This window comes from Nicotiana sylvestris, chromosome 10, assembly GCF_000393655.2.
Source record: "Nicotiana sylvestris chromosome 10, ASM39365v2, whole genome shotgun sequence".
Taxonomy (NCBI): domain Eukaryota; kingdom Viridiplantae; phylum Streptophyta; class Magnoliopsida; order Solanales; family Solanaceae; genus Nicotiana; species Nicotiana sylvestris.
Window position 1 is genome coordinate 169,435,875 of NC_091066.1, and position 16,083 is coordinate 169,451,957.

A 16,083-nucleotide genomic window follows, 5' to 3' on the forward strand; every position below is an offset into this window, starting at 1 on the left:
AAGTAATTTTTTACCTTGGAAGGAATGGTGAAAATAGCACGGGATAGCCATTTTTATACTGGTAATTGTAGCCAGAATTTGTAAAGTCATTAAAAATGGCTACTATTTTGTTGAAATATGGAAAATTCCAGCATAATATGTTGGATTATAGAGCTCATGTATATAAACTCCTAACATATTATGTTGGAACTCCAGTACATGAAATTTTCAGCATAATTTGTTGGATTATGAAGCTCCTGCATATAAACTTCCAGCTAATGGAACTCCAACACATTGTGAAATACCACTATATTATGTTAGAAGCTTATATATAAAAAATTCGAACTCCAATATATTATGCTGGACTTTTTTTGAATTTTTAAGAATATTTTTGTTCAGATTTTATCTCTACATGAAAAGTGACTAAATTTCAACTATGGCTATTTTTTAATTACCAGTTGTAAGTGGGAGAAATTAAAAAATAGCCAGATTTACAAGTTGTCATTCAAAAATAGTCACAGTTTCAAAAGTAATCAAAATTTAGCCACTTTTCATGTAAAGATAAATCTGAACGAAAATAGTGTTCAAAATCCGAAAAATAATCCAGCATAATATACAAGTTCTAGCATAAGTATACTGGAACTCCAGTATATTATAATGGAGTTCCAGCATAAGTATACTGGAACTCCAGCATAATATGCTGAAAGTTTATACACAGGTGCACCGATATCCAGTATATTATGTGGATCGGTCCCTATTATAATAAAATAGTGGTTATTTTTCAATAACTTTGCAAACGTTGACTATTTTTTGAATGATCAATCCGAAAATTAGCTAGCCCGCACTGTTTTTACGTTGTAAGTCTGGCTATTTCTGATTTTTCCCCAAAGGAATGTCAAGTCAAAATAGCTATTGGGTCCACAAAGTTATCTTTGGGCTTACATACACACCTCAAATTTGGGCCTATGGGCTTTGAAATAAGATCTTCAAACTTTCTTCATGCAAAGAGTAAAACTAGAACTCCGTCACTCCTCCGCCGCCCCTCACACCGCCGTTGACGGCAGCTCCACTCAAATCATCGCTTATACCCACCCACCCACCCCATTTTTCTCCCTCTGGCCAGCTCTATACTTATATAATATTACAGTAGAAAGTAAAGAAGAAACTCAATAAATGGCTTCTGAGAGTAACAGTCTGCAAATTAGGGAAGAAGTAAAAAGAGTGTTTATAGGAGCAGGCTGTAATAGAATAGTGAATAATGTTTCATGGGGTGCTTCTAATTTAGTTTCTTTTGGTGCCCAAAATGCCGTTGCCATTTTTTGTCCTAAGGTTCTTTTTGTTTTAAACTTGGATTAGCGTTAATTTAATATTTAGTGTCTTTGTTTTTTTTTTTTTTCGATTGAAGTTTATGTTCTTATTGTTTGTTTTGTTTTATTTATCAGACAGCTCAAATTTTGACTACACTACCTGGTCATAAAGCTTCTGTGAATTGTACCCTCTGGCTTCCCAATAGCAAGTTTGCATTTAAAGGTACTGCCTTTTTACTTTAGTTATATATTTGTGCTTATGTTTGAGGATGGTTACAACAACACCAACATACCTAGTGTAATCCCACATAGTGGGGTCTGGGGAGGGTACTGTGTACGTATAGTTTTCCCCTACCTCGTGGAGTTAGAGAGGTTATTTTCAATAGATCCTCGGCTTAGTAAAGCATAAGCACAATAGTACTGAAAAGAAAACGGCTAGAAACAATAGTGAGGAGCCATGGAAAAGAAGCATATATATAGAAAAATAGTAAGAGGACCAAAATGAAAGAAATTGGAAGGTTACAAAAATTATAATTTTTGTGATTAAAAGTGGTGTAAGTGGTTGTGGAGGCTAGTATCATCGCTATTCATGGTACAATACTTCAGCTGAGAAGGAGGGGATGGAAGGATTTAAGGAAGACAAATTTACTAATGTCATGTTAAAATTTTCACTTGCTCACAATTTTTGCGCTTTTTCTTTCCCGAGTAATATAATTGTTGCACTTCATTTAGTTGCTTATAACATACAAATTAACTGCTTCACTATCACTTTTGTACTCAAGTGGTTAAATATGTAAATAGTTTATATGCTTAACATGTAAGAGTAAATAAATATTTAAGCTAAATGTAAATAGCTTGCTAAATGTACAATGCTTGGATGTTTAAGCAAAATATAAATAGCTTGTTCAATGTACAAACAATGAGAAACTTATTTAAATATCAATAGCTTGCGAAATGTAAATAGTTGTTTTCTCCTTTTATTTCTGTAGTATTACTATTATCAAATATGTGACACACCCAAATGTTTACTTTTCTAAGGAAGCTTGTAGTTCCTCGATTCTATAAAGACATGCTCCTAAGGTCTAACCCTGTAGTTTCTAGCCAGTTATTGAGTAAGGTTTTGTGTATTTGCAGCTAAGCATATGGAACAACATTATTTGCTTTCCGGCGATGCTGAAGGTGTTATAATATTGTGGGAATATTCTCTTGTGGATGAGAAGGTAGTCCTTTGCTTGTTACACATCCCCTTGTTATCCAACACTACTCCCGCTTGACTCATTCTTTTTTTTTTTTCCTTTTTCCTGATAGTGGAGATATGTCTTACAAGTGCCACAAGCCCACAAAAAAGGTGTTACCTGCATCACAGCAATCATGGTGTCTCAACAAGAAGCAGTTTTTGCATCTGCATCTTCTGATGGCACAGTGAACGTGTGGGAAGTAGTATTTCCATCTACTTGTGGAGGTGAGAAGGATATATCTGAATTGACTCACAGTCTGCCTTTCAGTTGTTACATGATGATCAACTTATCAATAAAAAAGAAACTGTTACATGATGATCAATGTTCATTCTATTGCATAGGAGGCTTCTACTCCTTTTTGTTTTAAAATTCGATGCCTTTCTGCAGAAGCTGTAATCACTTTAAAAGCTAAATTACTCTGATTTCAGCGCTTTTTGGTTCATCCTTGTAATCAGTAATCCAGACAATATGTGCTATGGATGTCAATAGTCTGAAATATTATCTGCATTTTCCTGCAATACTATAGCAGTCCAAAGTATTTATTATATTTTACTTTATGGACACCAAGAGGGGTATTCCACTAAGTCTCAACCCACAGGTATGTCTTTTTTAAGACTTTAAGCTAGATTAGATTTTGGTGCCAGGAAGTGTTTTTTCATTTGTTTTCATTTGTTTTTTAAGTGGAAGGTAATTCAGTTATCAACCTTTTCTCTGTCCTTTGTGCATATTTAATTAGGTTTATATAGGTGCAATTAGGTGAAATATTCTTTTCTTTTTTACTTTCATGTTCTTTATTACTTCATAAACCTGAATTAGAATTTTGAGATGATATCCTATAGTGGTGCAACTGTTAAGGTGCATGTGATCTTAAAATATATGGACAAATTGCTTTTGCGCATCTGGATATTCTCCCCTCCTTCACGTGTTTTACCTTACTGCTATATAGTTCTTGGTACTAATATTACCTCTTACGTTTGATCTGGCTTGTGTAGGTGATTGCAAATTGTCATGCTCGGATTCTCTGTTTGTTGGCTCGAAACCTATGGTTGCTCTTTCACTAGCAGAGCTCCCAGGGAATAGCAAGCAGCTGGTTCTGGCCATGGGAGGACTGGACAGCAAAATCCATCTATATTGTGGTGAGAGAAATGGAAAAGTATGAAACATTAATTCATATCTCCTGTTCATTTGTTTACATAACCATCTCCTTTGCTGATACTAAACCTATTGTTTCTGTTTTTATTATGTCCCAGTTTCTTCGTGCTTGCGAGTTAAAGGCCCATACAGACTGGATTAGAAGTTTAGATCTCTCATTGCCCGTGTATGTGAACGGTGAAACTAGTCTTCTTCTTGTAAGTTCATCTCAAGACAAAGGCATACGCATATGGAAGATGACTTTACAGGATTCTTCAGCTAATAACAAGAAGCAGCAAACAAGCTTGGCTTCTTACATTAAAGGTCCTGTACTTGTAGCTGGCTCGTACTCTTATCAGATATCTATGGAATCTCTCCTCATTGGGCATGAGGATTGGGTATACTCAGTGGAATGGCAGCCCCCATCGACTTCTTCTGTCGAGGGAATTGATTTTTTTCAGCCTCAAAGCATTTTATCTGCATCCATGGATAAGACAATGATGATCTGGCAACCTGAAAAGACAACTGGTATTTGGATGAATGTAGTTACCGTCGGGGAATTAAGTCACTGTGCTTTGGGATTTTATGGTGGGCACTGGAGTCCAAATGCAGACTCTATTTTAGCTCATGGATACGGGGGATCTTTTCATCTGTGGAAAAATGTTGGTGTTGATTTTGATGATTGGAAGCCACAGAAAGTTCCATCTGGACACTTTGCTGCGGTCTCAGACATTGCCTGGGCTAGATGTGGAGAATACATGATGTCTGTCAGTCATGATCAGGTAATCTTATTGAGAATCTATTTCTGGAATGGTGTATATCAGTTTAAGCTATTTGTCAGAAATGGAGAATACATTTCTGCTTTTCACTCTTAATGAACACCTTCCTATTAAGCACCCAAGGGTGTGGCCTAGAGGTCTCAGGTTTGAATCCAAGCAAATGACACTAGGTGATTTCTTCCCATCTATCCAAGCCTTGGTGAACAGAGTTACATAGTACCTGCGTTGCGTGGTGGGAGGTGGCAGGTATTCCTTGGAAGTTGGAACTAGTCAGGAGCGCACAAGCTGGCCCGAACACCACAGTTTAAAAAAAAAAACCTTTCTAATAAGAATAGAAGTTTTGGTTACTTACCCAGAAAACAAAGAAAAGAAGTTTATTTATAACGAAGAACATTCCAAAGACGTGGAATATGTGCAAGTAAACTAAACCAAATATGTTTACTACAAAAAAAAAAAAGAAGCTAAACATAATTTGAAAAGAAAGGAAAAAGATACATCATGTAAATAGAGCTTTCCAGTGTTACTGCAGATAGGTCAGGGTAATATCATGAAAGAGGCTTATCGTCTTACTTAATGTTGTAAGTTAGGAGAACAAATATGTCCCATATATGCCATTTCGGAGGATAATAATGTTGTAGTGTCTAGCATTGTGCTCTGATCAAATATGAAATAGCACGTTCAGCGAAGCCCCTATCTGTTAGATATTGCCATTCTTGTATTGTTGTGGCCAAAGCCCTAACCGTTGATGGTTAGGAATTGAGTTAGTACTTAGTATGCCCATGGGAATTGTAGATGGGATTTTAGTTTTACTATAAGCTGTTTGGGCCCATGCAACTTAGTATTCACTAAGCTGATTGTACTGTAGCGCACTACTAGTACTACCATAACTAACTGCGTTGCGGTGAAAAACTCAACATATGTCCTTAAGCTGTAGGTGGCTTTCTAATCAGCAAAAAAGTGTGGCGAACAAGTTTGAATCTTTCCATTGGTTATCCTTCTCTCCACACGCTATTTCTTTTTCCAATTCTGTTATGTTTGAATTATATGAGCAAATGAAGAATAGATTTGCAAGGAGTTCAGGTAGGAAATGTTACCGCTTTGCCAAGTTACTGATTAGCATTGTCCCACTAGTCTAACTTTTGGAAATATTTAACATGCATATGTTATCTGATTCCTGAGCTCACATCTTTCATGTTTTTGGCAGACAACTAGAGTATTTGCTCCTTGGCTCAATAATACAAGTTTAGAGAATGAAGAATCTTGGCATGAAATTGCTCGCCCTCAAGTTCATGGTCATGACATAAATTGTGTCACAGTAATCAGAGGAAAAGGAAACCATCGTTTTGTCTGTGGGGCAGACGAGAAAGTTGCCAGAGTTTTTGAATCTCCTCTTTCCTTTCTGAAGACATTGAGTCACGTTACGTCAGACGACTCTAGTTTTTCTGCCGACATTCAAGCTGATGTGCAGATATTAGGGGCAAATATGTCTGCTCTAGGTCTATCACAGAAACCTATATATGTTCAAGGTGAGTTTCCCAGTTTAACGCATGGCATCATTTTTGCATAATAACATAAAAGATATTTATTTTTCCATCATCACTTTGATTTTCGTATCTTTTTTGCAGCATCATCGACAACAACGGACAGAAGCAATACGGAAGGTTTTGATACGTTAGAAACTGTTCCTGAAGCAGTTCCAGTTGTCTTGACAGAGCCGCCTATTGAAGAGCAATTGTCATGGCATACTCTATGGCCCGAGTCACACAAACTTTACGGTCACGGGAATGAGCTTTTTGCTCTATGTTGTGATCATGAGGGAAAGCTTGTAGCTTCATCCTGCAAGGTTTACTATCCTTTCCCTTTTTTCTCTTTCCTTCTTTTGGGTATTCATGTCGTTCTTCCTTGTCATATGCTTACTTGAATCTCCTGTTACAGCAGTCAACTCGGTTGTTAGTTTCTGATCTTAATATGCTTCCCAAAAAAGAAATAAAAATAAAGTACCCCAATACATATGGTGTTGTTACATTGTTAGATACCTTTGTGAATTATAGCCACTTGTGATGGAATTCACAATATTTTTCCAAATAACCCTTGAAACCTCTTAACGCTATATTTCTTAATTTCTTGATAAGTTTGTTTTTATAATTAGTTGTGAAAGAAGTAATTATGCTGTGTATATACAATCCTGCAGGCTCAATCAGCACCGGTTGCTGAAATATGGCTATGGCAAGTGGGTTCGTGGAAGTCGGTTGGCCGCTTGCAGTCTCACAGTTTAACAGTGACTCAGTTGGAGTTCTCTCATGATAACCAGTATCTGTTGGCTGTTTCAAGAGATCGCCACTTCTCTGTTTTCCGAATTAATCACACAGGTTTAATACTCATTTAGCCTATGATACAACTTTTTGTTTAAGTTGTTATATTCTCATGGCCTTAACTCGTTCTTTGCGTTACAGGAACGGATGAGATAAATTACCAGCTTGTAGCTAAGCAAGAAGCACATAAAAGAATAATATGGGCATGTTCCTGGAACCCGTTTGGTCATGAATTTGCTACCGGTTCAAGGGACAAGACTGTCAAAATATGGGCAGTGGAAAATGAAACGTCGGTGAAGCTACTATTGACACTTCCACCTTTCAGGAGCAGTGTCACTGCCCTGTCTTGGTTAGGCCTCGACAGCCATAGCAATCGCGGGCTTCTTGCAGTGGGAATGGAAAATGGCTTGATTGAACTATGGAATCTAAACAGAGGAACAGCAAACGGACATTCATCGACCCAAAATGCTTCTCTTGCTGTTAAGTTTGATCCATTTCTATGCCACGTCTCTACTGTTCAACGTCTATCTTGGAGAAATCCACAGAAGAGCGAAGATTCTGAGACTGTGCAGCTTGCCTCTTGCGGAGCTGATCATTGTGTGAGAATCTTCAGGGTAACTGTTTCCTCACAACAACAACAAGAAGAAGCCCAGTGAAATCCCACAAGTGGGATCTGGGGAGGGTAAAGTGTACGCAAACCTTACCCCTACCTAATGAAGGTAGAGAGGCTGTTTCCGAAAGACCCTCGGCTCAAAGGAATAACTATTTCCTAAGCTCAACAAAATTTTGTGGTAGATAGATGTTTGTTTTAGCCTTTGTCCCTGTAATTGCTGTATCAACCTATTGTTATTGTAATAGTTAACTACTTGTCAAAGGTTGGAATTGGCACTGATTATTAAAATTAAGTGGATCCTACTCTTGAAATAGCTAGAAAGGCTAAAATACAGTGGGAAAAGGTAAGTTTGCTCCTGTACTATGTGAAATTGCTCAAATTTTTGTCCCTGCGTTACTATTTTGGTCCATTCATACCCTTGTCGTTAGTATAAAGTAGGGCTGTCAAATTTGGCCCAAGCCCAAATGACTCGCCCAAGGTTGGGCTAGTTATTGACCCGTCCATTTATTGGATTTAACTTATTTTGACATAACCTGTCTCAACCCGTTTAAAGTTGGGTTAATTTTTAGCCTAAATTGATCCATGAGTAACTTTGCTAAAATATCTTTAAGAATATTTGTTTTGTTTGATATGCTATTTATGACTATAACAAAAGAAAAATGTCTTATTTACTAATTTTACAATTCATAAGAAAATAACGTATATTAATTAAAGCTTGGTAAGAGTTGGGCGGGTTAGTTATGACCCAAAATTTAGTCCATCTTGATCTAGCCCATCTCAGTCCAAGTAACTTTTGGATGAGTCATTTGATCCATCCATTTATTCACTCAACCCATTTTGCTCCGCCCAAAATCGCCCCAACCCGCTCATTTGACACCCCTAGTATATAGTCTCGTATTTGCCTTTGCCATTAACTAAGCTTCCATGTAAAATTGGTGGATTTCACTTGTCCAAATTTTTCTAGGAAAAAGTCTAAATCTATACTTCTACAGTCCTTTGGCTAACAAATTCTTTTAAATATAACATCATGTGATTACCCGTTCTTGTGTTTAATTTTCCAATAACACAGGGGGCCAAAATTACAGTTTTTCCTTTTCTTTTTATGAAAGAATTTCGTAATTGTATTTCATATTTTGTTTTTGGGGGGTGGGGGTCTAGGGAGGGTGTAGGTGGGAAGTCTAAATCACAAGGAGGGTATCTATACTACTAAGGCAGCAAAAGCAAAACTCAAGACAAGATTTAGTTGCTGATAAAGATACTCAGAAGATGCAGAATCAGACTTTGGAACACTTGAAAAGAACCATAAATGTCGGCACCAGTCGTAAAAAAGTAGTAAATATTCCTTCATCCTTAACTAGAGGTTTTGAATTCAAGCCCTGAGTATGAAATCGCATCTATTAGGAAGCACTTTATCCCCAGAGGCGGACGCACATGATGAGTTGAGGGGTCGCCGACACCCGAAAATTTCCTCAAAACTTCATATATATTTGCAAATGTCTTCAAAAAATAGCCTGATATTAGCACGGACCTCCGTACAAATCTTTATGAGCACTGATAAATTTATATTAAATGTCACGGTGCCCATCCTGGTCCACCTCTGCTTATCCCAACATGGGACTTTCGGCATGAAGTCGAATTTAGTCATAACCAATACGGACATCAAACACCAAATAAAAAAAACTTAAATAAAGATTCCAAGAAAGTCAAATTTCTCATAATTGCAGTTCAAAAACAGTTGTTGAAGCAACGACAAAGAAAATGGTGGTGGCTATGTCATGGGAAGGAGTCAGCAACAAGGACACTTTGCCTAAAACTTTGGCTGCAACAATTGCAGCTTAGAATAAATGGCAGCTTTTTTAACACAAGGTATAACATTATTCTTCACATTCAAATCTAGCAAAAGCTAATTGGTACGAATCTCAAAACAAATTTATATAAACCTCGTACTTTTCAAGTATAAAATAATCATGATTAACTACATACGACAGCTCGGTGCACTAAGCTCCCGCTATGCGCAGGGTCCGGGGAAGAATCAGACCACAAGGGTCTATTGTATGCAGCCGTACCCTGCATTTCTGCAGGGTTATTTCCACGGCTTGAACATGTGACATCCTGGTTACATGACAACAACTTTACTAATTACGTTAAGACTCCCCTCAACTATATACTATAGATTCCAGATATCTCGGGTACGTTCGAACCTGAAAATGAAAAACCCTGATAGAAAGTATTTTTCTTTTAATGAGCCTTACACGATGTTAATTCGAATTAGTCGAGGCTTTCAGATGAATACCGAACAGGCGAACACCAAGTGTGAATAAAAAACAACATAAGATTAATAATATCCGGTACAATTCAAAGTGACGAGAATCTTTTGATTTATTATTTTATTAATTATATTCCATTCTGAGCTCGGTATTCTGCTATAGAAGATCTAGTACATATACCAGCATAGGTTGTGATGAGAAATATGGAAGGATTCATCTGCCCTTAGCCAGAGGTTTTAGATTCGAACCTTGAGAATAAAAAAAATTCCCTTAGCAAAAAAAAAAAAAAACAGAATAAAAAAAATTCTAATAGAAAGCGCTTTCCCCTTTGATGGATCTTACGTCGCGAATTTGAATTAATCGAGGCTCCAATACGAATACCTTGGGCCATGCGCATTAGCAAATGAAATTTTTTCCCAATTAACGTCTCTATCCCATTAGCGTGCTTATGCTCGAAAACAATAAGGGGTTAGCTCAAGGAATACTAAAAAAAGGTGCTAATAAGAAGCTTAAAAAATGAAGCCCATTTTTTTTTGAAATCCCACTATAGTAATACCAATAAAAATAAAAAATTAGACACCCAAAGTAATGAGAAAATGACTTGTAACTGTGAAGTTATAAGATATCATACTCTGGGGATTAAAAAATAACGAAAAGGTAAAAGTGACCGAGATGCGAGGGAAAAACTTTTGTTTAACATTTCTGGAAAGACCACCTATTTATTCGTTTTTGTTGCCGCAGTCGGGCGGAAACTTTATTACTCTCCCTACTCAAGTTTCAATTTCATTACCTTCTATATACAAACTTACCAATTATATACACTTTAGAAATTAAATGAGTATCCCTTTATATTAGGAATCAATTATTTCTCATCCTTATTCTCTCTTCATGCGCTCTTTCTCTCTCTCTCTCTCTCTCTCATGCGCTCTTTCTCTCAATTCTCTCTACGTCTTTCTCTATCTCTCAATCCCTAATTTCAGTAATGTAAAGCAAAGAAAAAGAGAGCAGCAATTCCACCATTGACAGCCATTAAAAAGCTTTAAAGCTTTGAATTCGAATTTGGGTTTTCAAAAATCATTGTTTGTTTGTTTTGAGTGTTGTTGTAAACAATTGTGAATATGGTTTGGAGTTTATATCTCAATTTTGAGAGTGTTTTGGTGAAGATTAGACTTGATTTTGGCTGAATTTCAGATTGAAACTCGAAAAAGCAGAAAAGACATGACATACATTATAACTGCAGAAATTGTAGTAAAGTTATAGTAAAATTGTAGAAAAATTGTATTCTGTTGTTTATAAAAAAACTGTTTATTTAAATATTGTATGAAAGTTGAACAATATTGTATAAAAATTGTATTTAAGTTGTATGATATTGTAGTTATATATAACTGGGTAAAAATAATGTATGAAAGTTGTAGATAAGTTGTATAATATATAATTAGTTGTATGAAGTTTGTTTTTACTATGTATAAATCAGATACAAAATATACAAAAGACATATTGTTTAAATTTTGTACAAAATTTATATTTAAGTTGTATAATATTGTAGTAGTATATAAATATGTAGAAAAAATATATGAAAATTATAGATAGCTTGTATAATATATAATTAGTTGTATGAAATTAGTGCAATTCATGGAGGTACACTTATTAATTCCCACCCTTCCAAGGATAAAGTAGCAGTAAAACTAAAACCTTTGCATCAATCATTTACGTAGCTTATTGATATTTATTCATAGGTGGAAAAAAATAGGGCGGAAGAAAAATAAGGAAAGAGAAAAGGAGAAAAAAAAAAGAAAAATGTGTAACTAAATCCTCGATTCAAGGCACAAATAATGAATTTAGGAGCCTTTTAAGGTGACTTGTATATATTTTGTAGACTAAACATGGGTAGGTCGGATAATTATGTAAACATGCATATTTTTTGTAATAAAGTTTATAATTTTGTATAGGTATGAAAAAATCCCTTATTTTAATCCCAATATTAGAATTCCTAAATCGCCACTGGCCACAGCTGATAAGTGTATGCAGAGGTGGACCTACCCTTTAGGTAAGGGGTTATGGGCCCTCGATAACTTTGAAAAAATGTATGTATATATGTGTATATATCTTAAAAGGAAACTTACACAAATGTTTAACATAAGTCTCAACTTACCAACCTCTAACCAATGGTTATAGACTTACCAAAACTAGCCAAGCACATATAAAACTTGAAAAACCAAATAAATAAGGTTCTTTCTCTCAAAGAATCACATGCAAAAATCACCTTCCATATCTTTAAGCGTGATTAGCAATATTAGATGCAAGACGGAAAGGAAATTTTATGGATGAGGTAGCAAATAAGGTGAGAAATACAAAAAAAAAAAAAAACAATATTCTAAAACTCTAAGAAAAAAAAGGAACCTTTTCAATGGGTGTAGTTGAAATTCATTAAAAAAATATAGATAAGTCAATATACAAAATTTGAGAAAGATTTGAGGTAATTTGGACTGATTTTGTATCAAAATTCGTAATTAAATCGAGTTCAAAAAATTCTTTTGCGACACATGTATCAAACATGTATCACGCATGTATCTCACACATAGGTATACATGGATATACATGTGATACAAATATGATACACAAATGATACACATATCATTTTTTCATGTTCAGTTTTTACTTCAAATTTTAAATTCAAACATTCTCAAAACTTCACCAAAATTGAGATTCAAGCTCTTTAAGATGTACCCAATCTATTCTAATAACAACCACTCAAAAGAAAGCAAAAATTTTACATTTTTTGCTACAAGTAGCTAATTGACTAATATTAATAATATTTTATGAATTGACCATTGTAATGAACTACTTATAAATAGACATAGCTGGTAGTTTCTCTATCTTAAATAACATGTATGTATTTTTATTGTCACCCTAAGATTCAAATCTTAGGCAGCCGAATTGGTCAATTTAGAAGGTATAACTTGACTTTTAATACACTGCCTAGGTTCGATTCCAACTTGGGTATTCAAATTTTTATCCGATAATAATGCCCCCGCCACTTTCAAATCCTGAGTCTATCTCTGAATGTATGTATCTTTGCATGTGTAGAGGCAGCAAATTCATGTGCATTTTGGCAGTAGGCTGCGCTGAAGTAAGGAGGAATCCACTGAGAAGTTTGACGAAATCTGAGAGTAGTCCACATGAAATTGTGCCTGATACTGCCCAGAAATCATCTGCAACATAAAGATGTCGACATACAGTTGATGTTGACTCAACATATATCATTTTCAAGATGGTCGACGTACTACATTAATTCTAAGTAGTACAACTAAACCAAGGGTGACTTTGTGTTATACAATCAGACTCGGAGCTAAGATTTCAAAAGTTCTAGATCTTAGAATGATCATTTTACGTGCTAATGACTGGATTCTAAATTTAATATTTATATATATTTAATGGATTTCTTAACACAGATATACTGTTTGAGCAAAGGGTATTGAATTCAGCCGAACTCGTAGCCAAGGGCGGCTCAAGAACATGTGGGGCCTAAAGCCAAAGTTTAATGTGAGGCCTAAATTTTTTTTAAAAAAAGTTATAACATATGTTTTTATTTGAAGTTTATTCTTCTAACTTTTTGAAATACAAAGTTGTTAATAATCTTTTTTATAATCAATTTTCTCTAATTATTCTTATTCAACTGATAATATAGCCAATTCATTTAATTTTTCTTGGGATATTGTTGATTTTATATAAGATTTTATAGAGCAATAGAAACATAGAATTATTGGAAACTTAAAATTATTGTTGAACAGCAAAACTAATGAATTCTTGGAGAAAGAAAGTAAGTAATGAAATCTTGGAGAAAGAAAGTAAATAATGAAATCTTGGAGAAAGGTAGGTAAGAATATTAAAGAGAAAGACAAAAAATATGTAGGGGTTTCTGAAATATGAAGAGACTGAGGAGAAGAAAGAATGATTTGGACATAATAAGAAAGGGATAGTAAATTTTTTATACATTATCTATTCATCTACTTGTTTTTAAATATGGCAAATTATTACTTTATTTACCTATCTAAAGAGCCCTATTTCCTTTTATATTAAATTTCTACTTTGCATTAAAAGTACTAAATATTATTTTTTAAATACCTATAAACCTATTATTTTTAAAAAAAAAGCCTCCAAAATTTTGGGGCCTAAGGCACAAGCCTTACCAGCGTCACGTTAAAGCCGACCCTGCTTGTAGCTCTGCTTCTACTTCTGCCTCTGCCTCTGCCTCGACCTCTAGCCCCATATACAACTACTCTATGGGCTCAACCATTTGATGATTTGCAGTGTCACTGTTGTGAGCAGTTTTACTGGCAGCAAACATTTAATACATACACGACTTGTTTGATGTGTACAATTTACTAGGTGAAACATAATGTCATTAAAGAAAGCTAAGTTACAACTTAAATTATGTCAAATAGAACAATATTGTAAATCAAATAGATACTTCCTATGTCCCATTTTAACAATCGCTTCAACACTTTTTCCGCCCATTAAGAAACTGATAAATACAAGGTATAATTTATTAAATTATTCTTGTTAAATACTTTTTAAGAATTGAATAGTATTAAAAAAGAAGAACTACTACTTCTTTAGTATTAAGGGTGTGGTATGTTGGAAACAATTAACAAATTTGGTGTTGAATTCTTAAAAGTGACAATTATTTTGAAATAAAATTTTTGAGCTAAAGTAATAGTTAAAATAAGGTGGAGGGCGTAATAAATTATTCCGAAAATCAAGGATTTATGAAAACAATGGAATTTTTTTAATACTAAGAATGCTGCCGGACATTTGTTTGAGATTATTAGGCATGTGGTCAAAGGGGAGCCTTGACGTAACTGATAAAGTTGTTGCCATGTGATCAGAGGTCGCGAATTCTAGCCGTGGAAATAGCCTCCTGCAGAAATACAGGATAAAGCTGCGTACAATAGGCCCTTGTGATTCGTCCCTTCCCCGCATTTAATGACATTTAATGTAACGTTTCAATCAACAATCATATTTGATTCAATACAGATTCCTTAAAGTTTCTGTATTTAATGCCCGATAGTTCGTATCTATTCCTTATTTTCTATCAGATTCATTCTCTTCCGTCATAAAGAGGTTCGCAGACCTGCCTTCCTTGCCTTTTATCTGAATGGATGCCCGTGCCTGTTGAAGCTCGTGCCTCTTTGATTATTCTTCATCACTTGTTCTTCTTTAACTGATCCACGTGTCATGACGTGTCATCTTATAATGAATTCCATATATAAACTTAATTTTTCCCAATACAGATAGTCCCCCCACTTGCCATTTATTCATCAATAGAATATTTGGGAAGTGAATCTTATTTAAGCGGGAATATTTGCCGCCATTTAATTTTTCCCTGGAACTGATGTTTCAACTATCTCTTCCATTTAATGTCCATGACATGTGGCGTTTCATGGTTGGCTCTGCAACCTTTCAGCGCCCTTTAAGACTCTTTTATGGCTTCACCAATTACGAAGCGTTAGTTTTTATTATGACGTTTCCATCATTGCACCTTTTCCTTTGACTGTTGCTTCTGACTATAAATATAACTTTTTACCCTTGTCTTTTTCACAAAAGTTCAGAATATTCAATTCTAATCTTCTTCTTCCTCGTACTACTATGTCTTCCTCACACCCTAACCCTCGGAGAGTTCCCATTGTTGACAACCTTTCTCTTGCTCCTATTAGAAGTAGGAGAGGAGGAAGGCTTCGTAGTTTAGGGTCTTCTTCATCACGAATCCCCTCTTTTCCTTCATCGAGTTCTTCTCCTCCTTCTAGAACTAGAGGTTCCCTTTCTCAAAGGTCTTCTTCTAGAGGTAAAGAACCCTTTGAACCTCTTCGTGAACCTTTAGTAGAGGAAATAGTCCATGCGGAACTATCTTTCTACAACGATAGAGAATCCCTTAGAAACCAATTTTCTTCTTTAGATCGTGCTGATACTTATCCGACTCAAATCACTGAAGGTCTAATTTCAATAGTTAGCAGAGATTGCCATTGGGGCCATGACTTTCCCATTATAATCCCTAATGCGAACCAAAGAATCACCTCCTACTTAACTGTTTTTTTTTGTTACACTTACCCTTTCACATTAGGTTTTAAGACTACTATTGACCTTGTTATACTTGAATTCTGTCGTTTTTTCGACGTTTGCTTAGGTCAAATGGGCCCTATTGTATGGAGGGTTGTTGCATGTTTGAGGCATTTGACCAACATGGCTGGCGTGCCTTTTACTTTCTCTCATTTTATCCACCTCTATTCTCCTAAACGCTTTCGCCAAGGAGTCTTTACTCTAGTAGCAAGAAGAAAAGAGTTCTGGTCAGTCCAGAAGATGACAAAGGCCGTGGCTGGTACGCCTGGTTTGTTGCTGCCCCCACTGTTGGTTTAATGGGTGATGAAAATGTTCCCTTTCCTGAGAAGTGGAATTTTGC

The 16,083-nt window shown here is 35.4% G+C and overlaps 1 protein-coding gene across 1 annotated transcript; it reads left to right on the plus strand.

Annotated features, from left to right (window-relative positions):
* The first annotated feature begins 1,064 nt into the window (after positions 1–1,064).
* LOC104243321 (elongator complex protein 2) lies at positions 1,065–7,755 on the plus strand. The gene is made up of 10 exons (XM_009798501.2): positions 1,065–1,308; positions 1,422–1,509; positions 2,421–2,506; positions 2,595–2,748; positions 3,517–3,677; positions 3,775–4,437; positions 5,639–5,960; positions 6,060–6,277; positions 6,626–6,803; positions 6,888–7,755. The coding sequence occupies exons 1-10, from the start codon at positions 1,153–1,155 to the stop codon at positions 7,400–7,402; spliced, it is 2,541 nt and encodes an 846-aa protein (XP_009796803.1). The 5' UTR covers positions 1,065–1,152; the 3' UTR covers positions 7,403–7,755.
* The last annotated feature ends 8,328 nt before the right edge of the window (positions 7,756–16,083 follow it).